The 25,485-nt window shown below is 42.7% G+C and overlaps 1 protein-coding gene across 4 annotated transcripts; it reads left to right on the top strand.

The window, feature by feature from the left end:
* Positions 1 to 24,585, top strand: MEAK7 (MTOR associated protein, eak-7 homolog). 4 transcript variants are annotated; one of them, XM_005292297.5, is made up of 8 exons: positions 1 to 272; positions 8,064 to 8,254; positions 15,094 to 15,324; positions 16,109 to 16,253; positions 16,976 to 17,416; positions 20,091 to 20,209; positions 21,394 to 21,573; positions 22,573 to 24,585. In XM_005292297.5, the coding sequence occupies exons 2-8, from the start codon at positions 8,087 to 8,089 to the stop codon at positions 22,693 to 22,695; spliced, it is 1,407 nt and encodes a 468-aa protein (XP_005292354.1). In that variant the 5' UTR covers positions 1 to 272; positions 8,064 to 8,086; the 3' UTR covers positions 22,696 to 24,585. The 4 variants fall into 4 exon arrangements, 3 of the variants coding, with proteins under 3 accessions (XP_005292354.1, XP_065423353.1, XP_065423354.1); XM_065567281.1 differs by lacking the exon at positions 1 to 272 and adding an exon at positions 2,521 to 2,696; XM_065567282.1 differs by lacking the exon at positions 1 to 272 and adding an exon at positions 2,698 to 2,734.
* The last annotated feature ends 900 nt before the right edge of the window (positions 24,586 to 25,485 follow it).

Below are 25,485 nucleotides of genomic sequence, written 5' to 3'. Positions count from 1 at the left end.
GCCCACCCGCCTGACGTCACGCTTCAGCCCGCAAAGCCGCAAATCCCACCCCACGGAGGATTCGTTGTTGCCTGATACTGGGACCCTACCCTGAGCCGCCCTCCTATTAGCGGAACGACCCATCTGTCAGGCCTCGGGCCCGCCCCCCTCACGCTCAGTCTAGGCAGAGGGGCGAGCACGTCATTCGCTGCCGTTCGGGACCGGGAGTGAGGCGGCCGCTGCGGAGAGACGCCGGGGAGCGACCGAGAGCGGTCCAGCGCAGCCGCGGCCAGGTGAGGGGAGGAGAATCGGGGACGAGGGGGTCTGTGAATATTAATGAAGGGGCGTGGTCATGAATAATAATTACGACGGGATCATATTATGAATTAGGAGCCCTCGTAACTATTCCTAACGGTCATGAACGTTAATGACATCTGGTGTCCGTTAATGCGGATCAGGGGATACGCTGCATAGCGTGACCCTGGGTAGAGGGCGCGCCTATTAACGAGGGATGGCTCACGTATATTCGTAAGCCGACCTGTGCATATTAATTAGTTGGCGTGTAGAACCAGGGCTAATTATTAATATGACTGAGATTGGCTCAGTACGGGGCCTATGACACACGGGCTGACTCCGCAGTACGGGGCCTATGACACACGGGCTGACTCCGCAGTACAGGGCCTATGAAACATGGACTGGCCCGGCAGTACAGGGCCTATGAAACATGGACTGGCCCGGCAGTACAGGGCCTATGAAACATGGACTGGCCTGGCAGTATAAGGGTACAACACAGGGATTGGCCCAGTAATACAAAGCATATTCATGATGGGGGCCCTAGATGCTAGCCCCTGGCTGCATTGGTGGCCCGTGCCTTAGCAATACCCTAACTAGCTAATGAGGAGGGGAGAGTTCATGGCATGAATGAGGAGTGGTTCATGTTCCTGTTGCTAGGGCGCAGGGATTATTGGCCTGGGGCTCGGAGGTGATGCTTTAGACCTGGCAAAACATCACTGTTGTTTTTTTTTTATAACAGTGATGCTTATTTTTAAGCATTTTTTTTTTTAATCGATTTCAAATGTTCACAGGTGTGAGATGGGGGGCGGGCACAGGCCGTAACTCGTTAATGACAGCAGTATTGAGAGTCACAAAGTCAAAGCTTTTGAACCATTAAAACACACATTGTCAACGTCAGAATACATAAAATAAATATCCTTACATAAAGCTCTAAGACGTTCCCAAGCAGCGTTCTCAAAGCAGATGGCTTTGCCCATCTGTTCATTTTGATCATCATCCAGGGGAATGTTTATTGGCTGTTTGCCCAGTGAAATCAACGTTTCCCGATAACATTCTGATTCTTCCAGGCCTACTCATGTCCATTGGAAGGTGCTAGCTGGGCAGTGGCAGGTGCTGCCCTTGGCTGGGGTTGTGCAGCCTGCACCCAAGGGTGGCCTCAGTGTGAGACCTTTCAGGAAGCCCCTGCCCAGCAGCTGTTAGGACAGGACAGTAAATCTGTTTGAAATTCTTGAGTGCTTCCATAGGGCCGAGTCTCAGCCCTTGCTCAGAATTTGAGTGACCAGGCAGTGCACAGGGAGATCTGCAGGGGATGGGGGCGGTGGGCAGGGAATCCTCCTCCAGGCTCAGTAGCCCAGGCAGGAGTGGCTAGTGGATCTGCTTAAGGATCCTTGTCCCAACAGCTGCTAGCCTGCAGTTTGTTGGATTTTCTGAAAAGCCTTGAGTTTGCTTGGGTGCAGGCTGAACTGCCCCAGCACACAGGGCAGCAGCCCATCTCCAGTCCATCCCACCCCTGTCCACCCAGCATCTTCTTATGGACATGAGTCTCTTTACCCCTCCCACATGAACCCTTGCACTGTGGCGTACAGGGAGCCCATCCAGAATTCAGTTCTACAGCATATGGGGAATGCAAACCCCCATGTGTGGTCCTACCGCTCTTCTGCTCTCCGTAAAGTAGAACTTCATCAGTTCTGCTGCAGCCATGGAAGGAGTGGGGCCAGGATTTGTTTTCTAGTGTGCGTTTGTGATATTCTGTACCATGGGGGAGTGTCCTGGAACCCCCATATTCCTCATTTTTATATAATCGTGCTCTTACCTTACCTTATATGTATCGGGAAAGGTTATGATCTGCTGAAAGTCATTTCTGTATCCATATATGTAGGGTGACCAGATGTCCAATTTTTAAAGGGACAGTCCCATTTTTTGGGACTTTTTCTTATATAGACGCCTATTATCTCCCATCCCCTGTCCCGTTTTTTCACAGATGCTATCTGGTAACTCTACATATATGTATATCATTAATGTATATGAAGTTATGAGAATTGTGTTGTATGGTTGTCACTAAAACATTCTGTAAGTTGGGGAATCAGCCAGATATTAGCTCCCCAGAGGCAACAATAAGAAAAGTAACCAACACTGGGGCAGGGTGTCAAACAACCTATCAACAACCATTGTCCAGTAAGGGAGCTACAATGTAGTGACTCATGTGCATGAGGCCACACCAGGGGAATTGCTCAACCTTGCCTGGAGACTAAGCAATGCCCACCCAGACATGTCTGGACTTGGGTTTTCTAAGCGCATGGACTGAGGGTATAAAACCAAACACAGGGGGCCCATGCTTGGCCTTTCTCCTTCACCCACCTATGCTGCAAGCAACAAGGACACTCTGAAGACTCCAACTGAGGAGACTGGCTCAGATTTCAAGGGTAAAATCTGTGTACAATGAACTGCAATATCCAGTGGGGTGAGAAAACTGCTTAATCTAGATGTTGCCCAGTCTAATTAGATTGAGAGTTTAGACCAGGGGACGGCAACGTTTGGCACGCTGCTCGCCAGGGTAAGCACCCTAGCGGGCCAGGCCAGTTTATTTACCTGCTGACGCGGCAGGTTCGGCCGATCGCGGGCCCCACTGGCTGCGGTTCGCCCTCCAGGGCCAATGGGGGCGGCGGGAAGCAGCGCGGGCGAGGGATGTGCTGGCCGCGGCTTCCCGCCACCCCCATTGGCCCGGGACGGTGAACCGCGGCCAGTGGGGGCCGCGATCGGCCGAACCTGCCGCGTCAGCAGGTAAATAAACTAGCCCGGCCCACTAGGGTGCTTACCCTGACGAGCCGTGTGCCAAACGTTGCCGACCCCTGGTTTAGACTGTGTGCTTATATTTGATTTCTTTGGGTAACTAACTCTGACTTTTTGCCTATCGCTTAATTTCACTTAAAATCTCTCTTTTGCAGTCAATACATTTGTTTTACTGTTTATTTTTACCAGTGATTTTGTATGAAGTGTGTGGCAAATCTGCTCAGGTTTTGCAAAGGCTTGTGTATATCCACTTTCCATTGATGAAGTGGTGAACCAATTAATAAATCTGCATTGCTCGTCTTGAGCAGTGCAAGATGGTATATTCCTGAGGTACAGTGTTGGGAGCTGGGGAGATTTGGCTCTTTTTCTGTGTGATTCATGAGTGGCTCTGGGAGCATTCATGCAATCTAGCTGGGTGTTGGGTCTCCACATGTGGTTGTGCTGAGTGTTAACAGCACCTGGAGGGGTTTGGTGCTGGTCACGAGCAAGGCATTATGAGAGACAGCCGAGGCTGGAGAGAGATAAGGGGGCACAGTGGTCCCACAATCCCAGGCTGCACCCCGGGGATCCCGTCACAGCATATTTTCAATTTTGCCTCAAATATCTAGCTAACACCACCTCACAATGAATTCAGCAGCACTAGAAATTAGGCCTGGGAAATCATCTCAAGTTGAATTTCCTTCCTTTACTATCTCCCTGTGGCTTGTCTGCTAGAAGTTGTTGATATTTAACTTTGTGTGTTTGTATGGAAAGGTAGCTTGGGGAGGGGGAATGTACAGGTAAAGCTTTGGTAGTTTGTTGATTCCACCGCATTGTAGATAGATGACTTCTTAGATTGCAGAGTTCTCCAATAAGAAGGGTGAAAAGGGTGGTGGTGGCAGCCGGGAGGGTGAGTTTTGATTCTAGAGAAGCCAAGAAGGGTTTGTAAACTTTGAAAAAACATATCTAAATTAGCATGGGTGAAGAAGGTTTGTTGGCAGCCTTAAAGAACAGGAGTACTTGTGGCACCTTAGAGACTAACAAATTTATTTGAGCATAAGCTTTCGTGGGCTACAGCCCACTTCATCGGATGCATGTAGTGGAAAATACAGTATGAATATATATATATATATACACAGAGAGAACATGAAACAGTGGGTGTTACCATACACACTATAAGGGGAGTGATCAGTTAAGGTGAGCTTTTATCAGCAGGAGAGAAAAATAATTGTTTGTAGTGGTAATGAAAATGGTCCATTTCCGGCAATTGACAAGGAGATATGAGGAACTGTGTGTGGGGTGGGGGTGGGGGGGAAATAAGCATGGGGAAATAGTTTTACTTTGTGTAATGGCCCATCCATTCCCAGTCTTTATTCAAGCCTAATTTAATGGTATCCAATTTGTAAATTAATTCCAATTCATCAGTCTCTCGTTGGACTCTGTTTTTGAAGGGTTTTTTTTGTAATATTGCGACTTTTAGGTCTGTAATCAAGTGGCCAGGGAGATTGAAGTGTTCTCCAACTAGTTTTTGAATGTTATAATTCTTGATGTCTGATTTGTGTCCATTTATTCTTTTACGTAGAGATTGTCCGGTTTGGCCAATGTACATAGCAGAGGGGCATTGCTGGCACATGATGGCATATATCACATATTGGTAGATATGCAGGTGAACGAGCCTCTGATAATGTTGCTGATGTGATTAGGTCCTATGATGGTATCCCCTGAATAGATATGTGGACAGAGTTGGCAGTGGGCTTTGTTGCAAGGATAGGTTCCTGGGTTAGTGTTTTTGTTGTGTGGTTGCTGGTGAGTATTTGCTTCAGGTTTGTGGGCTGTCTGTAAGCAAGGACTGGCCTGTCTCCCATCTGTGAGAGTGATGGATCGTCCTTCAGGATAGGTTGTAGATCCTTGATGGTGCGCTGGAGAGGTTTTAGTTGGGGGCTGAAGGTGATGGCTAGTGCCGTTCTGTTACTTTCTTTGTTGGCCCTGTCCTGTAGTAGGTGACTTCTGGGTACTCTTCTGGCTCTGTCAATCTGTTTTTTCACTTCAACAGTTGGGTATTGTATTTGTAAGAATGCTTGATAGAGATCTTATAGGTGTTTGTCTCTGTCTGAGGGGTTGGAGCAAATGCGATTCTATTGTAGAGCTTGGCTGTAGACAATGGATCAAGTGGTGTGGTCTGGATGAAAGCTGGAGGCATGTAGGTAAGTATAGCAGTCAATAGGTTTCTGGTATAGGGTGGTGTTTATGTGGCCATCGTTTATTAGTACTGTAGTGTCCAGGAAGTGGATCTCTTGTGTGGACTGGTCCAGACTGAGGTTGATGGTGGGGTGGAAATTGTTGAAATCATGATGGAATTCCTCAAGGGCTTCTTTTCCATGGGTCCAGATGAAGAAGATGTCATCAATGTAGCGCAAGTAGAGTAGGGGCGTTAGGGGACAAGAGCTGAGGAAGCGTTGTTCTAAGTCAACCATAAAAATGTTGGCATACTGTGGGGCCATGCAGGTACCCAGAGCAGTGCCGCTGATTTGAAGGTACACATTGTCCCCAAATGTGAAATAGTTATGGGTGAGGACAAAAGGTACAAAGTTCAGCCACCAGGTTTGCTGTGACATTATCAGGGATACTGTTCCTGACGGCTTGTAGTCCATCTTTGTGTGGAATATTGGTGTAGAGGGCTTCTACATCCATAGTGGCTAGGATGGTGTTTTCAGGAAGATCTCTAATGGATTGTAGTTTCCTCAGGAAGTCAGTGGTGTCTCGAAGATAGCTAGGAGTGCTGGTAGCGTAGGGCCTGAGGAGGGAGTCTACATGGCCAGACAATCCTGCTGTCAGGGTGCCAATGCCTGAGATGATGGGGCGTCCAGGATTTCCAGATAGAATACCCAATACCTTTTTAAAAACTAAATGGACGTTAGCAAATCTTGTAAAATATGCAGAGCCCAATTGAGTGTCCTGGCTGAACTATGCTCAACAGAGAAACAGAATGGAGGTACAGGAAAGGTAGCTTTAAGCTGCCTTTTCACCTCTCCAGACCATGATTGTTGTAGCCATGTTGGTCCCAGGATATTGGAGAGCCAATGTGGGTAAGGTAGTATCTTGTAGTGGACTAAGAGAAGATATTTCCTCACCCACTGTGTTTCTCTTTATACTGTGAGGCATCCCACTCACAACCTACTTAGGACAGCCTCGTGACTGTGCCCCTTAGTGGCTGTGGCCCCTTAGTGGCTGTTGAGGCAACTGAGGGTAGCTGGAGCAAAGCAGCCCTTAGATTAACCCCCTACTTCCAGCATGTTGCTTATGATGGTGGCTGTGAAGGAAGATGGCAAAGAGCTGGTTATGTCGGCTATATGTTAGCCAAGGAAACCTCTATGTAAAGTTCTTTCCCAGTGGGCAGATCCAGTACCTTTTATGATTCTTTTACACCTCCGGAGCAGCATCCAGAGCTTGTAGGGGAATGGAGAATTCGGTCTGCAGTATATACCCCAAGAGGAATAGATTTTTAGGTCTTTTACATCAAAGATGTCCTATTTCTGTCACTCTTGATACCTTCTCTTAGGCTGTCTTAAGAGACCTGCACTCTGTAGTAATGTCTTGACCTAATTCATCGTTTTCATACGCTGGTCATGAATTAGTATTTCCATCAGGAGACCTCGCTTGATAAAAAGAATTGATGTTTTGCTGTTGGTTTAAAAACACATTTATACCACCAGTAGAGGATGTGGCTGAGCATTTTAACACAAATCAGTGAATAGTACTGGGATGTGTTGGGTGCAGGCACTTCTGTGTGGTTATTGATCCTTGCATACATTTCATTTTGTCTTAAAGAAGGTTAATGAAATGCTTAAAAATGAATAAAACACATCTTTAATGAAATTTAGACTAGGCTTTGAATTCGGTGACGCTGATGTAAATCTGGAGGCTCCGAGATGAGTAGATTCACTCCAAGTATATTCTTGAATAACTGAGATCAGAAACTGGTCTAGGGGATGTAGACTAACATTTGGTCTGGGGTTTTTTTTGTTTTGTTTTTGTTTTTTAATCATTATTTTTGTCATTTCAGGTTGATGGGATTAGATGACTGAATGTTTCAGAGTCTGCCACCTTGATATTTTTATGTACACACCATTAGCTTTAATGGGCATGCAGGGTGAAAATGAATCCCTTGATAGGTGTCAGAGCCCTGGTAAAGTTCCCCCTACTGGATACACACCTGGCTGCTGTATTTGTTCCCACATGCTGGGCCTGTGTGCTTTTGAGCTCCTCCTGGTCACTGGGTAGACTCTAGCCACCATCTGTGGATCTCTGACACACTTCCTGGTCAGACCCTCTGTCTGGTGCCTTTTGGAAATGAGATTCTGGCTGGGTCTACACTACCCGCCTGAATCGGTGGGTAGAAATCGACCTCTTGGGATCGATTTATTGTGTCCCGTTGGGACGCGACAATCGATCCCCGAATCGATGCTCTTACTCTACCAGCGGAGGTGGAAGTAAGCGCCGTCGACGGGAAGCCGCAGAGGTCGATTTTGCCGCCGTCCCTACAGCGGGGTAAGTCGGCTTCAGTCCATAAACCCATCAGAAAGAAATAGCATAATCAGTCATAAAGATTCCATAACCAACTTGTTCTCTTGCATTTACTGATGTATTCCAACTCACAGTTTTACATTAACTCCATTGAAGCTGATTTAATCATTAAATCATATTGTTTTTTCCATTTGATAAGCCCTAAATTATGTTTGTATTGGTAGAAAGGGTGGGCTCAGTGTGCAACTTACACTACATATTGTTTTTTTTAAATCATGTTTAATGTTCACATTTTTCTTCAAGTGTGTTGAATCTCTGCTTTCATAGAGTCCTAATGGCGATATTTTATGACTAATTTGATTGTCCCCCCCCCCCCGCCCTTCACAAAACTTGCACATATATGTGAGTTTTTTCTATTCAGTATTGAGGTATTTTCCCCCCCAAATTACTTGTTTTTCCCATGCTTTTATCCTTTTTTCCTTTCTTCTTCATCATAGGATTCCATCACTTTTTTGAAAAAATGGGAAATGTGGAAAGCAGTTGCTACGAGAACCACCTTTCAAGGTTTCTTCCTGAGGAAAAGACAGATATAGATGGAGTATTTGATACCTTATCTGGGTCAGATAGATCCGGAGGAGTAAAGATTGGAAAAGCTACCAGAAAAGCTGTAACCCTGGCAATGTTAAAGGCAAGAAAATCTGTCATGCTTAACATGTCTGTAATGTAATTTATTGAATAGTTTTCTAGAGAAGAAATAGAGATTCATGGGTAGTTAATTTTAGGTGTTATTGCATTTTAATTGCATATTAAATTTTTTTTTTTGAGGGGGAAGGATATATTTAATTTTTTTCTTACAGTTCAAGATTATTAATAAATGAGGTTTATTTGTACTCAATATCTCTTTAGTTGCACCCAACTGAATAAACAACAGGTCTGATTCTGATGTATCTTAGCAGCAATATGAATGTGTTTTGCAGAAGCCAACAAATGGAGAGAATATTTTTCTTATCCAGAATTTATGGGTGTGTTGTAATTTACAGAATTTCTTGGCAAGTTGTAACATAAATAGATCATGTTTGGTTATGTCATTCTTGACTGCACTCACAGCCACTAATCTTCACCCTTGTGCTGAAGTGAGAACATTTAATTTTGCGTGATTAAGCCAAGGCTGTCTGTTTTAGCAAATTAACATATATTACACTCTGTGATTAACTTTGCATTAATTTTCTAATCAAGTAAAAGGAGGAAAATTTTTTTTGTAGCATTTGACAACTTTAGTGTGACAGCAGTTAAATGTCTAAACTGAAGTAATATTAAAAGTGTATTTTAATATACACTACAGAATAGGATCCGTTAAATAAGAGCTCAATGAAAAGGGGCATACGGTTTAGTGACTAGGATACTGGACTGGGAGCCAAGAGACCTAGTTTATCTTCCCAGCTCTGACACTAACTTGCGCTGTGAACTTAGGCAAGGAACATCCCCTCTCTATGCCTCTGTTTTCCCAGCTACCCTTTGGACTATATTATCAGTGTAGTCCTTGTCCACGCTGGCGGCGACATTTAGGGAATGTGTAGCTACATGCAGCAGTGAAAGGCTCTGCCAGGGGGAAGGTGGCTGGGACAGTCTCCAGCAGCGGGAAGCTCCTGGAGCCTCTTCCCACTGCTTCTCCTCTGCCAGAGTATCTTCCCGTGGCCAGAATCTTCGCTGCGATGGGGATTGGCTATAGCAGAGGGGAGCCAGAGGAACACTACATTGCTAACAATAGCAGTGTAGATGTGGCATGCACTGCTTGGGGCATGAAGAGAGCCGTGTAGGGTATCTACCCTAAGGTTCTGGCATGCTTCTACTCTACTCGCCTAAGCTGTGCCTCGCACTGTACACTGCTCTTTAAACTCATGCTAGCTGAGCATGCAGTGTCTGTACTCTACATGCTGCCGTAAGTGTAGATCTACCCTTAGATTGTAAGGGCCAGTTTTTTAAAGGTATTTAACACCTAAAAATGTAGATAGATGCCAAGTGTGATTTTTCAAAAGCACCTAGCTTCCTTTAAAAATCGGTGCCAAAGCTGTTCGGGACAGCAACTGTTATTCACTTTTCATTTTTACACTGCTTAGCACAATAAAGTTTTAGATGTTACCATAGTACAAATAATAATAATGAATGGACACGGTGAAGGTTACAACAGACATTGCTATTTTGTGTCTTCTCAAGAGATCCATGGCCCTTGTAATTTAATGTAATTAGTTCTCTTCATACCATTCTAGAAAAGGATTCCAAATACAAACAAAGGTGTACATTTATTTTAAATGTTTATTAGGCATCCTTTTGGAAAAAAATTCAAATCTAATAAATGTCATATCTACCAGTGTGACAAAACAATGCAGTAGTAATGGTGGTGAAGGGAGCTGGGAAGCAAATAATTTTGCACTGTGAAGGTGCGACAGCCTTCAGGCAAGATGTTTAGCTAAGCCCTGAACTCCACTTAAAATTTACATCAACCTAGATGCGTCACCCATGGATGGGAAAAATGTATACTCCTGAGTGGTGTAATTAAGCCCCCCCAACGCCTGGTGTAGACACAGCTAGGTCAATGGAAAAATTCTTCTGTCGAGCTAGTTACCACTGCTCGGGGAAGTGGATTACCTATATCGATGGAAAAGCTCCTTCCATTGGTGCTAGAGAGTGGCATACGGCAACCCTGCAGCTGTACAATCAGGTGTAGTGTATACGCGTATACGGCAGCCCTGCAGCTGTACACTCTAGCACCGATAGTGTAGACATGGCATAAGTTCCTGCTACTTGTCTCACTTCAAGATCCTATGGCACTTTTAGAAAACCTCTTGAACGTACCAGTACCCTAAGTGTCAGTCCCTCTCTTGATATAATAGGCTATAATGTCTAAGGGCGGGTCTACCCTAGAAGCTCTACACTGGCGCACCAATGCAGCTGCACCACTGTAGCGCGTCTGGTGAAGATGCTCTACGCCAACAGGAGAGCGCTTTCCCGTTGGCATAGTGTCAGTGTGGACAGCACTTGGGTTGCTGTAACTTGCGTCGCGAGGGGGAGGGAGGGTGTACTTAAGCCTTAGTGTATACCTGCCCTAAGACTGTGGGTTCCAGTTCTGCTCCGGCTGAAATCAATGGGAGTTTTACCATTGGCGTCAGTGGGAGTGGGATTGAGCCCTACATATTGGCTTTGCTGTACATATAGCGTGTGGTCCAGCTTTCATTGATGTCCACAGCAGTGTGGCCATTTATTTCACAGGGACGACTAGGAAGGGCACTGCACTGAAGGGACCTGATTCTGATCTCTGACGCTTTTACACCAGTGTAAGTACATTGCCTGCGGTGAAGTTATTGCTGTTTTACACCAGTGTAAATGAGAGATGAATTAGGCTGAAGGTATTGAACATATTATGTGCAGTGCTTTACATACTCTCCGGTAGGTGTTATGCCAGGGGAGGGCAAACTTTTTGGCCTGAGGGCCACATCTGGGTATGGAAATTGTATGGCGGGCTATGAATGCTCATGAAATTAGCAATTCAGAGATATTCAAATAACCTCTAATTAATAAAGATACATTTTAGTGGAAATAAACATAAAACTTGACTTACTATTATAAATATACCATCATAACAATGTATTACAATAATTAAACTAAACGTAACCCCTTTCCACGCCCTCTTTGATTAATGTGAACAATGCAGCTGGTCACCCTTTTTTAAAATGGCATCAGAGTCCGGTGTCATTCTCGTTGTGGAAATCCACAATACTGAGCTGAGATGCTGGTCAGTTAACTGGGATCTGTAGCGAGATTTGTTGTAATTCAGCAGGGAAAATGTTTGTTCTCACACATAGGTGGAGCCGAACAAAACAAGGATTTTCTGTGCCACCTTGCGGATATTTGGGAGCTTTGTTTCACTCAAGGAGGCATAAAACTCGTCCAGTTTTTCTGAATTGTACTTTTCCTTCAAAGTGGAATCGCACTGGAGATCAATGAGCTCCAGTTGTAATTCTTGTGGGGCTTTCTTGTAGTCAAATGACTGTGGGCATGACACTAGCTCCAGTGTCTTCTCTATCTTCTCAAAGTCAGAGAGTCGATGAGAAAATTCTCTGTGCAAGTCACTCAAAATTTTGCTGTACTTTTCTCTCTGCTCTGGTGACACTCCCAAATATTTCACTGTTGGAAAGTAAGCGAACACTTTATCCTGAATTTGTTTTGAAAACAAGACTAAGCTTTGAAAGCTGTCACACTAGAATACAATTTGGGTACAAACACATTATTTCCTTGCAGGTTTACATTAAGTTCATTTAAATGTGCCAAGGTAGCCACACCAAAAGCGAGGTCGTACACCCAGTTTGAATTCTTTAATTCAGGGAAATCATTTTCTTTCCTCTGCATCTCCAGAAAAGTGTGAATCTGAGCTCCCACACTTGCTGCAATATCTTTCCTAGGCTAAGCCAGTGGACATTTGTATGATAAAGTAAGTCAGGGTGTTCGGCGTCATTGTCTTCAAGAAGGGAAATGAATTGCTGATGATTAAGTCCCCTTGCTCTTATGTAGTTCACTATTTTCACTACTGTGCAAACAACATGATCAATGTCCAGGACATTTTTGCAGAGGGCCTCCTGATGTATAATACAATAGAGAAAAATCACCTCTTTATCAGGGTCGTCTTCTTTTACTTTGTCCTGAATTCTTTTGAAAAGTCCTACATTTTTCCCAGTTAAATTTGGTGATACATCTGTGGTTATGTTTGCCAGTTTACTCCAGGGGAGCTTCAGATGTCCAAGGCACCCAGACACCCTCTCGTATAAATCCGATCCCTTAGTTGTGCCTTTCATTGATTCCAAAATTCCTCTGTGATTTCAAATTTGTCCTCAATTCCTCTGACAAAAATCAGTAACTGCTGTGTCCTTAATGTCAGTGCTGTCATCGAGAGCTAACGGAAACAACGTAAAGCCCTGTGCTTTCTTGTTCAACTCAGAAGCCAAATGTTCATTAATCACTTCTACACGGCAAGTAACAGTTCTTCGTGACAAACTAATGTTCTCAAACATGTTTTGGTATTCTGGGCACAGCATGCCAGCAACATCAACCATGCATCTTTCAAAAACTCCCCTTCAGCAAAAGGCTTATTTTATTTTAAACGCCAGAATATAACTTGCCTTTGTAGTGGCTTCCTGAACTGCAGCTCGTCGCACATAAATATTTTGCTGAGTTTTTAAGTTCGTGGTGAGTTTCTCAGCTTTTCTTGCCCTTTCCTCAGTTGTTAAATTGCTGCCATCATTAGGATGTTTCGTTGAAAAATGGCGATTCAAATTGTACTCCTTACATACCGCAATGCTCTCCTGACATCAGGCATACAGCCTTCGACTTCACGTTTGTGAAAAAATATTTTGCGTTCCATTCTTTGTTGAAAACCCGACACTCACTGTCCACTTTTCTTTCTTTTTTTTCTTTTTAGCAGTGCTCATTTTTGAAAGGGAAAAGAAAATCCTAACTGCTGCCCTTATTTCAAACTGCTGTTTTACAAGATGGCAGGCACTGTGAAAAAACTGGGCCCTCTCTCTAGCCTGGATTTGTCGGGCGTCAGTGCCCCTGACAATTTTGAGCCATGGCGCTCTATCCCAGAACCCATGTGGACAAGAAGAGGCAGGTGTAAATTCACCTGTAACTTTATGCCCCAGCCTCCCCCCCAAAAATTTTCTTACTGTTGTACTTTGAGTTCTGTTTGCACTGTTGTATTCATTAAAAGTTTGTATATAGTAAGGGATGTTACCGCGGTGTGGCGAGAGGACTTATGAGGGGTGTTGCGCGGGGGGCTCCACGGGGTGGTACCAGGGACTCCTAGGGGCCCTGCTGGCAGTGTGACACCAAGGCAGCTGTGCCACATGCGGAGGCACCCGAGTTAGGACGGGAGCAGCTGCGGCCCCTGGGCGGTTTCCCTCCACTCGAGGCTCTCGAGGGTGGGGCCATAGGAAACTGGGAGGGGATTTGGCACGCTGCTGTGTAGGGGTGGTGAAGTCATACCTGTGCAATGTGGCGTTTAGCGTGCCAGAAGAATCTTCCCGGAAGATGGTGCTCAAAATGAACTGCTCATCACTGAGGCGGGGGCTGGTAGCGCTGGGCAGAGCGTGGCAAGGCCCCGGCCCCGCTTCCCTGGCCGGAGTGCCGGGCAGAGCGCAGCAAGCCCTTGGCCCCGCTCCCCCGGCCAGAGCTCAAGGGCTGGATAAAAAGATCCCGCAGGCTGCCAGCGACCCGCGGGCCATAGTTTGCTCACCTCTGTGTTATGCTATGTAATCACATTCTGTTTTAGTGTATGAATATATTTTGTATATTTTAGTTATATACTGTGAAAGCTTCTCAAGTCAAGAGCCAGAGATCTCCTTTAATATTCTATGTCTATGATATATTGTATGAAGCTGTATAGAAATTAGACAGTAATCCAAATCTTACTCATTTTACTCTCATGATCAGTCCCTTTGATTTCTATTGTCCAGAGTCAGTGGACTCTTTACATGAGTAAGGTGAACTAGATTTGGCCCAATGATTGAATTGAATGAATATTGCTCTGCAGAGTAAAAATCCTTCTAAAGGTAGTTACTATACATGCATTCTAGTTACTTTTCAGAGTTAATTATCTTGTCTGCATTTGGTTTCTAAGAGGCAAAATTAGACGGGGGGAAATTTCACTTACTTATTTCTTTAAATGCATTTGTGAGCTATATTTCCAAAAAGAAAAATTGACATAATACATTCAAAACTTTGGTCTGACTAACTGAGCCACAGATCTTTGAAATGGTGTTTTCTTACGGAAATCCTTCACTTGCATGTTTTCAACTTTTTACAAGTTTTAGCTTAAGATAGTTACTATAAAATGACCCTGTCTTTTACATAAGAACGGCCATACTGGGTCAGACCAGTGGTCCATCCAGGCCAGTATCCTGTCTCTGGGAGTGGCCTGTGCCAGATGCTTCAGAGGGAATGAACAGAACAGGGCATTTTTGAGCGATCCAGCCCCTGTCTTCCAGTCCCAACTTCTGGCAGTTGGAGGTTTAGGAACTCCCAAAGCATGGGGTTGTATCCCTGACCATCTTGGCTAAATAGCAATTGATGGACCTATCCTCCATGAACTTATCTAATTCTTTTTTTAGCACGGTTATACCTTTGGCCTTCACAACATCCCCTGGCAACAGGTTCCACGGGTTGACTGTGTGTTGTGTGAAGAAGTACTTCCTGTTTGTTTTGAACCCCTGGCCTATTAATTTCTAAATAACTAAAGGTCTTACAAAATTCTGCTGGAAACCTTGGGGATACTATAAAGTAGTTGATGAAGATGGGGACTGCCTCTTTGAGAAGTGATCTTCCATGAAGGTTTCACTCTAATATATATTAGATAGTGGGATATTCAGTTCTTAACCAGTACACCTAAGCACAGATCAGCTGGACTGTTTTAGCTGCGTATAGAAGTCTTGTTCTTCCTAGTAAAAAATCTGTCCTTAACTCTTCTTTCTCTGACAGGCCCATGTCCAGGAAGCATTACCAGAGCAAATGACCTCTAGGCTATACAATGGAATGAAAAGTATTGACCTGACTGGGAAGTCACCTGAGTCAAGTGAACAGATTGTTAAGGAGCAGTTCATAATTTTTATGTCAGCCCTTTTAAAAGGCAACGTAGAGGAGAAGAGTAGCATAATAATGAGAATGATATCTAGTACCGAAGGGCCTGTGAAGGGAAAACAAATCCAAGAGGTAAAGGAAAAAAATCATTTGTGTGTAGTTTGTTTTTTGTTTTCTTAAATGTTTTGGGGAGGAAGTGGTTAGAGCCCCGGGCTGGGATTCAGGACTCCTGGGCTCTTTTCCTAGCTCAGCCACTCACTCACTCTGACCTTGGGCAAATCATTTTAGGGCCAGATTGCGTATGGCAGTAGTGCAGGTGTGCTGTGGGGATGGAAGTACGTAAGCTTTTTCCTCTCTGCCCCCCGTCAACCTGTCTCAAGAGTCAGTGGCTGCACTGGGAGGAGCATATAGACTGCTCCCTCGAGGCACACGCAGGGTTCACACACCTAAAGGGGGTGTAGAGTAGCCCAAAGGGAGAACAAGCTTCACAAACAAACGGGATGATGCAGCCCGAGCACTCGCAAGTTCCTCTGGGGGCAGTGTAGCTCCACTTCACCCCCAGTGTGGGCTAGATTGTAAATTACACTGCCTGACCCTCTGTTTCTTCTCAGTTTACCCATCGGTAAAAGTTGTTTAATAGTTACTATACCATGGAAGGATGTTTGAGAATTAAGGTTTATACTTGAGATCATTGGGGGAAGGGTGTTTAACAAATGCGAACTATGATTATTTATGAAATTTAACTATAGCAGACAGGTGTTATTCATAACATTTACATACGTCAATGACGTCCATATCACCCAGACCACTGCGATAAGCACCGATTAATGCCCTTGTGGGGTGCTCTGTGGTCTTCTTGGCGATTTTCTTTTAAATATGGAATTAAGGTTGTAATGGCAATGTTATGCCCTTTAAGTTCACAGAGGATCTGATCACCTCTGTAGTTCACGTACTGAGCTACAGGAATCTGCTGAAGGGCTGGAATCTGGAGGAGACTCAAGATCCTGCCAGTGGAGTAAAGGCTCTGGTTTCTCAGCTGTTATCAGAACTGAAACTTGAAGGTGAGCAGTGAAAATACTGAAATAATTTATGCCAAAATGGTGCAAATCTTGCAGAGTCAGCTGTTCTTGTAAGATATTTGCTCTCTCTGACCCGGAGTTAGAAATTCAGATCAAGAACCAAAACGAGAGGGTTGAATTCAGATCTGGGGATTTTAATTATCCACCTACACTTCCTGATGGAATCCAGGAGCAGTTTGGATTTCAATCTAATTTGTAGTCATGCAGATTTATAGCTATGTGTTTTATCTCATTAGGCCTCGTCACCATTGTAGAATTACTTGGCTTTCAGTTGATCGGTATTTTGGTGCATTTATATCCATTTATGGCAGTCTTTGCTTCTGCTGGATGAACAAGATCATGCTTTGCTATGCTACGGTATTAGATCTTTCATCTTTTAAAAGCCATCTGATCCGTTATAACTGAGACATCATATTTCTCAACCATCTTTCCAACACAGCTAGAGGCTGTCCCAAGTTACCAAGCGCTATGCCCCTTTCCAACGCATATGTTTACTGAATCTTGCGGACAGTATTAGCTCCTTCCATATGCAGTTTAATATTCAAATAATGAACAAATGTGACTAAGTGTTTCCACTGTAAAAAATTAGAAGGCAGGTAATTATATACTTAGGGGAAGATATAGACTTGGATGCTATAAGCAGCTTTGCAGATTCCTTGTGAGAAATGTACAAGCTACCTTGTGTTAACCTGTTCATTATGTAGATGGGAAGAAACTCGTGGGACCGCCTCTGATGGATGCCATGTGTGATCAAAGTACCATTGAGAACTGGGTGTTCCAAGTTCCACAGATCTCTACTTTCCTCAGTGTTATTGTCAGGCAGGGGCTCCTTGTCCTGCATTCGCTCCCAGATCACGCTGAAGACCTAGTCAATTTGGTTCCAGAATGCAAGGGCATCAAAGGAAGAAGATTTGTTAGTTTTCTGGACATCCCATCCATCATATACATCAACTCCCAGCTACCCTCGGAGCTACAGCTCAAGTGGAGGCTTTTGTTTTCTTCTCGGGTTCACGGAGAAAGTTTTTCACAGCTGTGTGGGCAAATCGTAAACAAGGGTCCCTGTATATTGGTCTTAAAGGACTCGGATGGATATATCTTTGGTGGGTTTGCATCACAATCATGGGATGCTAAACCACAATTTCAAGGTAAGAATTTCTTTATTTTTCTGCAAAAATCTCATGGCTTAGAGTAGCAGCATGGCATGTGTTAATGAAGACTTTATCAAGGGAGCGAAGGGGAAGGAACTCTTGCAAGACCGTTGAATCTGTTCTCTTCCAAATTTTAACATGTGGCTATCTTTTGACTTAATTTCAAAAGCTTATCTGTCTCAGTGGAAGAATAATTTGTTGACCCTGTAGTTCTTCTCCACTCCCTATTTTCTGTTTTCTCATATACAGAGTTGCCCATAATATTGGTAAGACAACATCCAGTAGATGAACCCTTACAAAACACAGTTTAATCAAACCATTTTTTCTTTCATTTATTGATTCCCTTAGAAAATGTCTCTTCACCTGCTAGGTTGATGCTCTTACAAGAGCAGAATGTAGCCACACTGGTCGTTGATGTGTGGCTCATCGGTATCTTTTGCATTCCATGTTGTTTAGCAGGAATACCTTTCTATATCCACTTCCCGAACTCAGGAATTTTACTGGGATAACACATATTATGCTTCTCTAAAATGTAGGAAATGCTTCCTTACATTCAAAATGAAATTATCATTCGGTATGTTGGTAAAAACCTGGCAAGTTCCTCTGCCTTATTGTGAACTCGGACCCAATACTGATGGTTGCTTTACAGTTTGTATCTGTTATTCATTGACAATTGTTAAACCCACAGGACTTACTGACCACAGAATAAATACCCTAGAACAAATGATCTTTGCAGTTCTACCCATGGAGCTCCATTGGTGTAAATGAGAGAAGAATGTGGCCCACCAAACTTCATTATGTAATAGATTAAAATAAATGTCCACTAGATGGCGGTCTTACATTTGTTTGGCTGTTGCTTTACATAGTAAAAAATACCACACACACACACACACACACACACACACACACACACACACACACACACACACACACACACACACACACACACACACACAGCCAAATTCTGCTCTGTGTCACCGGAATGCCATTGCTGAAGCTCAGCAGAATTGGTCTTACATCTAACAGATGGATATTTCTGTATATGACTAGATGGATATTTCTGTTCCTGTTTAAAATACAGCAACAAGGGGTTCCCCTTGGATCTAAAAGCTCTCACTCATGCTAGCCGAACCCTTTATTTTCCCTTTACAAAACTTGGGCAGAGGGGACTTTAGCTTTTGAAGTAGTAACTGAAGAAAAAATATATGCAAGGTAACATTTGAATATGATTTTTGTGTTTCTCTCACTCCAGCAGGTTAATTTACAAAATATATTGCCAGGCCAGTTGCTAATCATGTGGGTTAATGAGTGCCTTTGGGTTGGTTGGAATTTGAGAGGAGAGGATTTGAAGAATTTTAAATGGCCAAGTTATTTTCTTTTCAAATGCAGCTTGCCTCGCGCATTATCACAGTTTTTTTCTGGTGAGAATTCTTGCAACAGTTCTTTAGCATTTGCTCTTAGAGAACAGCAACAGAGAGTCCTGTGGCACCTTATAGACTAACAGATGTATTGGAGCATAAACTTTCGTGGGTGAATATCCACTTCGTCAGGCGCATGTTCTCCCTTAGAAAACAGTTGTGGCAGACGGGTTACAGAAACCGGTGGCATCTTATTGCAGGGGACACTTTTTAACTTGTAGATATTGAATCAAGCACTCCTTGACCTGATAAATTAGACAGGAAAAATGAGATTTGATAAAAATCCTTGTGAAATTTTGCAGAGAAAATTGATTTGTGAGAGTAGAAACTCTGTTGCATTGACTTAATAGATAGCTTACCCTGCTGAACATTCTCATTTATTAATATAACTCCCTAAATTACATATTTGCTCATTTTACTCCATATTACTCATTTGTAAAAAGTTATGGTTTTAATTAACCTTTCAGTCTGGGTCCCTTGCCAACTGTTCAGTAGGGCATTATCCAAGATATTGTTTCACATTGTTAGTTCTGAGTTTCTTAAACTCAAGGGGAAATGTTAGCTGAGGTCTTGATTTGGCAAAGTACTTAAGCACATACTTTGCTGAATTGGGGCCTAATTTGTGAAAATGTAGGCCCTGATTTGCCAGTGTCTTGTACTGTGTGTAAACACACCTGTGCAAGATAAAGGTAATATGCTACATGCTGCTTAGATGGCATTTTACACTTCGCTTATACAGGTGCAAATAAGAGGTGCAAGGCGCTGAAGCATCAGACCCTTAGGCCTAATCTACATACAAAACTTGCATCATGCTTAACTAAAAGTGTTTTTTACGTCGATCAAGCTGAATTGATACATCCCAGTTGTAGATAGAACCAAGAGTGTCCACACATAGGGGTTTGCACTGCTCCAACTAAATGGATTTAAAAACTATGTAGGTGAACCCGTGCATGTTTTGTGGGTAGCCCGGTCCTTACATTGTAATCAAACATACCCAGGATCCCTAGATTCTGCCCTCATTTATAGCCATGCAATCCCATTGATGTCTGTGGTGCTGTGTAGCTATAACAGAGAACAGACTCTGGCTATGTGTCTTGACGAAGCATCAGTACTGGCACTGTTGACATATCAGCGCTGTTTCTGAACCGTTTTGCTGCTGCTTTTTGGGATCTTGCTTTCCTGTCCTATTCATAAGTAAGTCACACTTTGTCCATTGTTTTGTCTCCGACACTTTACGCTGCTGCAATTTATAGGTGACAACAGATGCTTTTTGTTTTCCGTTTCTCCCTCTCTCGCGGTGTACACGGACACTGGATACAATGACCACTACATGTATTTGAATCATGGGCAGCAAACTATGCCAAATGGACTCGTAAGTACTAAGAAATGACAGTTTGGAAATCAGATTCGTGGCTGGTCTTTGAAAGTGTCTTGTGTATTTGTTTCTGCCTTTTTAAGCTGACATATTTCATGTGCTATGATTCTTAAAGGAAGTTTTCTCCTTGTGTATTAGCTCAGCGCTTTTACTGTGAGGATTTCTCACCTTAATACGTTTTCATTCAGAGTAAAGATGCCAGTTTAGCTGATTATTTACAGCTGATGTTCATATTTAAACAGTAAACTGTTTAGGGTAAAATCCATTTCATGCATTTCTAACCCAAGTAACTTGGCTTTGCACAGGTGAAGTTTCTGGGGGAATTAAGGAGTGGAATTCATCCTCAGGTTGGGAACAACATTCAACATTGGCATGCAGCCCTCCGGATGCTGCCACTCCATCCTATTGGCTGGAAGAGTTGGTGGCACATGTCCACACCATTTACTTGGTGTTAGATTCCCAAGACCTGCGTAATTGAAGATCCATATGACTCATCCTTAATCTCTTCTCACTGCCACGCTCCACGCTGGTTTATGCATGGCTGGCATAAAGAAACCCCCATCAAAAACTATGTACAAGGGTTGTACAGTCTGTCTCTGTGTGACTACCCCCGGAAGTTCTCTGTTCGGGGTCTTACAGGTGGAGAGGACTTTGCATGAGTCCTCAGCACCATGGTGGATTTCAGTTATTTTAAACAAGCAGGCAAATGTTTTAAGACAGAATGTGTCAGCATTGCCTCAGTAGTTACTTCAGTAATCACTGCATCCCAGTGAAATCTTGCTTTAAAGAAAGTCACATCAAATTGTACTTGTTGCTTTAAATGGGAAAGTCTTGGCTAAAATGGGTATCGCCTTGTTAAAATGGGCATGTTGTCAAACAAACAGTAGCTGTTAGACTACATAGCGGGTTACATTTCCAAAGCAAGGTACAGCTGATGTGGCTGCAGAATTGTCATGCTCCTGTAGGACCTGCAAGGTGGGTATTGTACAGATAGTTTGCACACACAAAGGTTCAATTTGGATATGTAAACACAAGCTGATTTGAAATGCCCCATTTTACCAGCTTTGGAAATTTGGCCATAAATACTGAAACTAGCAACTTACAGTCTACCCCTGAGCCTTGGCCTAGTTTCTGGTTTATGTGTGTTTAATAAGTATTTAATGTGATGATTTATTTCACAGGGCATGGGAGGACAGCATGATTACTTTGGGCTCTGGATAGACAGTAACTATGGGAATGGACACAGCAGAGCGAAACCTAGCTGTACCACCTATAACAGTCCTCAGCTGTCAGCTAATGAAAACTTTACAATAGATGCCATGGAGGTGTGGGCAGTGGGAGATCTCCCAAAAAGCGCAGTGGTAAGTGAATACAGTGTTTCAAAAGCTGGCAAAATTAACCTACATGTGTAGAAACATACAACAGAGAATATATTTAACATATTTCTACGATGTTTTAAATATGTTGACTTTTTTGTCCTAGCACCCATTGCTATGGCAGCTAAATACTTTCTGCAATTTAAAACACATAAAGTACATATGCCAACTGGAACAAGAGGCATAAATGGAGCAAACCACGACTACTGCAGCTGTCTGTATGAAACATTGGCTGTGCTATTGTAATCCTTTAAAATAACTCTATGATGCTATATATTTGAAGCATGTAAATATCAAAGAGGGAGTTGGGATTATTTCGGGTGTTAAAGAGAAGGGAATCAAGAGAGCCATAATTCAGTCAGGGATGCAGGAAATCTCTGTGGGGCTTGGTTTCAATAAGAACAAGTGGGGAAGGTCTTATTGCCTAAGACATGCATAAATAAACTTGTATGAAAGTTTCTCTGCTCCTGAGGCCAGGTTGGGAAATCTGTCTTTGTACAGTAAATTTTCCTCAGGTGTGTGTGTGTGTTACATTGTCTATTTTACGCAGCTGATATTTTCTTTTCACATTCTGTAAACATGCCCAGAGGCTATACAGTGCGCACACGTCTGGAAATAGAAACAGAACTAGTCTTTTAGGAAGACTGTCAAATTGTAGTTGAATCACTTAAAAGTTCACGTCTGCACTTGAAATATTGGGTCAGATTAACCAGTATATTCTGTCTGGTTTGTGACCCAAAGCAACCATAAACAGTAAACTGGCCTGCTAAGCCAACCTTACAGCTGTCTTGTGTCACTGGAGCGGCGCAAAGTAGTTGGTATGTCCTAGTGAATCTTTTCCGTTTACATGCACCTGGGAAATCATCATAACAATCTTTAAAGCCGAACAAGCAGCTTATGGATATTCAAGCTTAATTTACTTGTGACTTGACCTTGTTGACATTTGTGATGACATTTTAAATTGCCTTTTCGATTTTGTTTAAGATAAAGGGTAAGAAGAGCATCCTGGATACAGACCCCGAGGCTCACGCCTTGTTAGAAATGTCTGGAAAAAGTCGTCAGAGCGATGGTTTGCGAGAGCAGACTGAAGATGATGGTGACAACTAAGATGACCCATGTGACTTGGATTGTTCTGCCTGATCCCATCAAGTGCTGATATTTCTTGGACAGGATATTTTGTCATCTGTTTCCACTTGTATAATTAGCTGAAACAAAAATACAGGGTAAAGAGTACTAGCGTAATAGTTAGGTCCAGGAAGATGTCATGACTGCAGATGGTTTCTTTTGGAAGAGTGGGAATTCAGATAGCTGTCTAAGTCCTGGTTGTAGCTGGAAATAAATGTAATAGCATTTGCAATAGGTTCATTTTCCTCTCTGCATGCAGATATTAAGTACAAATATTATTATTGCTGCTTAGTCACATGGAGTATTAACTTTTTCTGTATATAGAATTTCAAAGATGTCAAACAAGCTTTTGATATCTCAGCTGAAAATAATTCCTTGCATGCAATGAAATCGGCTTCATTATTTAAATGTCTATGTAGCGCACAAGTTGTTAACATTTTAAAATGGGATCTGTAGAACAGTCCAGTTCAGTCTTTATAAAGGGTGTGCTTCATTTGCGTTGTTGCTGTAAAAGCTGCTTCAAATTAGGATCTGTTTCTAAGCTCCGCTTTTCAGTAAATTATGGTATATAGATTGTACACAGAAACATAGAACTCTGGATAGACTGCATCCACTTCTGCACTGACTTTTGCTAGACTTCATTTGAGTGAAGTTTCACTTAATTAATAAGCCAGCACAGAATTTGGCCCTTTGTAAAACAGCCATTCAGGGATTCAACCACAAAGACTTCTATCAGTGGGTCCAGTCCTGTGGTTCTTACTCAGGCATAACTCCCATTGATGTCGATGGAAATTCTCTTGGAAAATGCCATCAGAGGTAGTCTCGCTTGAGACTGGAGTGCGCGATTACGTCATAAGGAGCCATACAACTAAAAACCTATACAAATGTTAGAGTTAATGTCTTATTACAGATTTTGTTACAATGAAATCAGTGATCACTAATTTTTAAAAAAATATTTTGACCTCTGTTTAGCTCCTTCTCTGTTATTTACAACACTCGTCTGTGCTGGTGAGTAACTACAATCAATCAGTCACATTCAGGGCTTTTTTCTACTAGAATCCATTCATAGCTATCAGTATTTCAGTACTTTGAGTATTGCTAACCCTCCAGCTATGTAATTTACTCGCCAAACAAACCCACTTCTACTGAGAACTAGAATTTTCGCCCCAGCAAGTGACATGGGGAATTGAAAATCAGTACTGATCTCTTTATTGATATGTATGACTGAGGAATCTTTCTCCCAGTAAAGCAGAAGATCACATCAAAGCATCTTTGTATTACACTGGATTCATTGTCATATAAAGGGTCTAGGTGTTCACTGTTGACACTGCATGGTGCATAAAATATACTTTAACAGTGTATATGATCAGGGTCCAATCAACTCTAATGCCACCCTGAAAGTATTTTCTGGTGTACCCTTAGCTATCTGATGCTTCTTCATTGGGTGCCAAAGTAGGACATTCAAATTAGCTTGTATTTATGTCTTCACTTTATAATGTGAGAAGTTGGTGGTATTCATGATTACTATATATAAAATTATTGTTGAAAAGGGAACATGGACAAATCCCTCCTGCTGTAGACCCTAGTAATCATCTATGCATTTTGTACCCTACCCATAATAATGGTTAGCGTATATGTGGTACCTATTCATCAGTATAGGTTGGGAAGACTAAGCTAATATTGTGTGTTTATCTAAATGATCAAGTTAGGGTCCAGAGTCTTTACTCAACACAGAATTTTGAGCATGTTAATTATACTGAACTTTTTACACAATTGTTTTCTTCTCTGAATGTTTTTATAATCATTTTAAATGATATGTAACAGAACCGCTGTACAAGATCAATTAATAAATGTATTTGGTTCTTTCTGTAACAGTTTTATTTTACATCCTGCCTCCTGAAATTTCCCCAGCAATTTCAATTAGCTATTATTCTCTGTCTGTACTAGACGATTGTGTAGTGTGACTGAGCGCTGTTAAAATAGCTTCTGGGTTCCACCCCAGAGATTGCTGCATTTTTAGAATCTTTTAGAAGAAGTTTGGTAAGTTATCTATGGGATTTTTTTTTTTTTTTTTGCAGTTTTTAAGCAAACCAGAGCCAGTTCATAGTTTATGGTAAGCAGGAACAAGTGGAGGCTATTGTCACCAAAGAATAGCTATTGTGGTGGGTTGGTTTTATTTAATTTTGTTAAGTGATTTGCAGAAAACTGCTCTTCACCAAAAACTTAATATCTGAAGAGCTGACTTGTCTTTGTTGGAACTAGGGCTGGTATTGTCCAGGAAATTCATGTTGGGCAACATCCTGCTGTAAATCAGCGTAGCATTTGACTGCATTGAAGTCCTGTGATTTGTAACCTTTGAGGAACTGGGCCTTTTTATCTTTAGATCAGATCATATAAGGTGAAGGTGGTTGGTGGGGGAGAGAGAAATGGAACAGGGTGGTGCTCTGAGTGAGTGTTCTGAAGGAGAATCTATTTACAGACTTGCCCAGCAAGACGATGCTGACACAAGGCACTTCCTGGTAAGTGAATAAGGAACTTTGGATGTTGTAATTGCTGACAGAATGCTTATGTATTGCAAAAGTTGTATTCTGCCACACTAACCTTGCCCAGCCCAGCCCTCTCCACCCTGTTTAAACAAAGAGAAAGAAAACTGCTTTATATTTTAGCAGTTCAAAAAAAACGCCTCATACATCAGCAAGTGTAACTTTAACGAAGAGAGCAAACTTATAGATGGCGTGATGTTCCAAGAAGTGTTTCAGCAATAGCTTTTGT

This window comes from Chrysemys picta, chromosome 14 (genome assembly GCF_011386835.1).
Source record: "Chrysemys picta bellii isolate R12L10 chromosome 14, ASM1138683v2, whole genome shotgun sequence".
Lineage (NCBI taxonomy): Eukaryota > Metazoa > Chordata > Testudines > Emydidae > Chrysemys > Chrysemys picta.
The sequence above is the reverse complement of the archived record's forward strand: the minus strand, read 5'-3'. Positions and strand labels throughout refer to the sequence as shown.

Excerpts from the sequence above, each read along its gene's own strand:
- MEAK7 (XM_065567281.1), top strand. The coding sequence starts at position 2,606 with ATGCTTGGCCTTTCTCCTTCACCCACCTATGCTGCAAGCAACAAGGAC. Across the intron at positions 2,697-8,063 it reads GACTGGCTCAGATTTCAAGG|GATTCCATCACTTTTTTGAA; the intron begins GTAAAATCTGTG and ends TCTTCATCATAG. Across the intron at positions 8,255-15,093 it reads TAACCCTGGCAATGTTAAAG|GCCCATGTCCAGGAAGCATT; the intron begins GCAAGAAAATCT and ends TTTCTCTGACAG.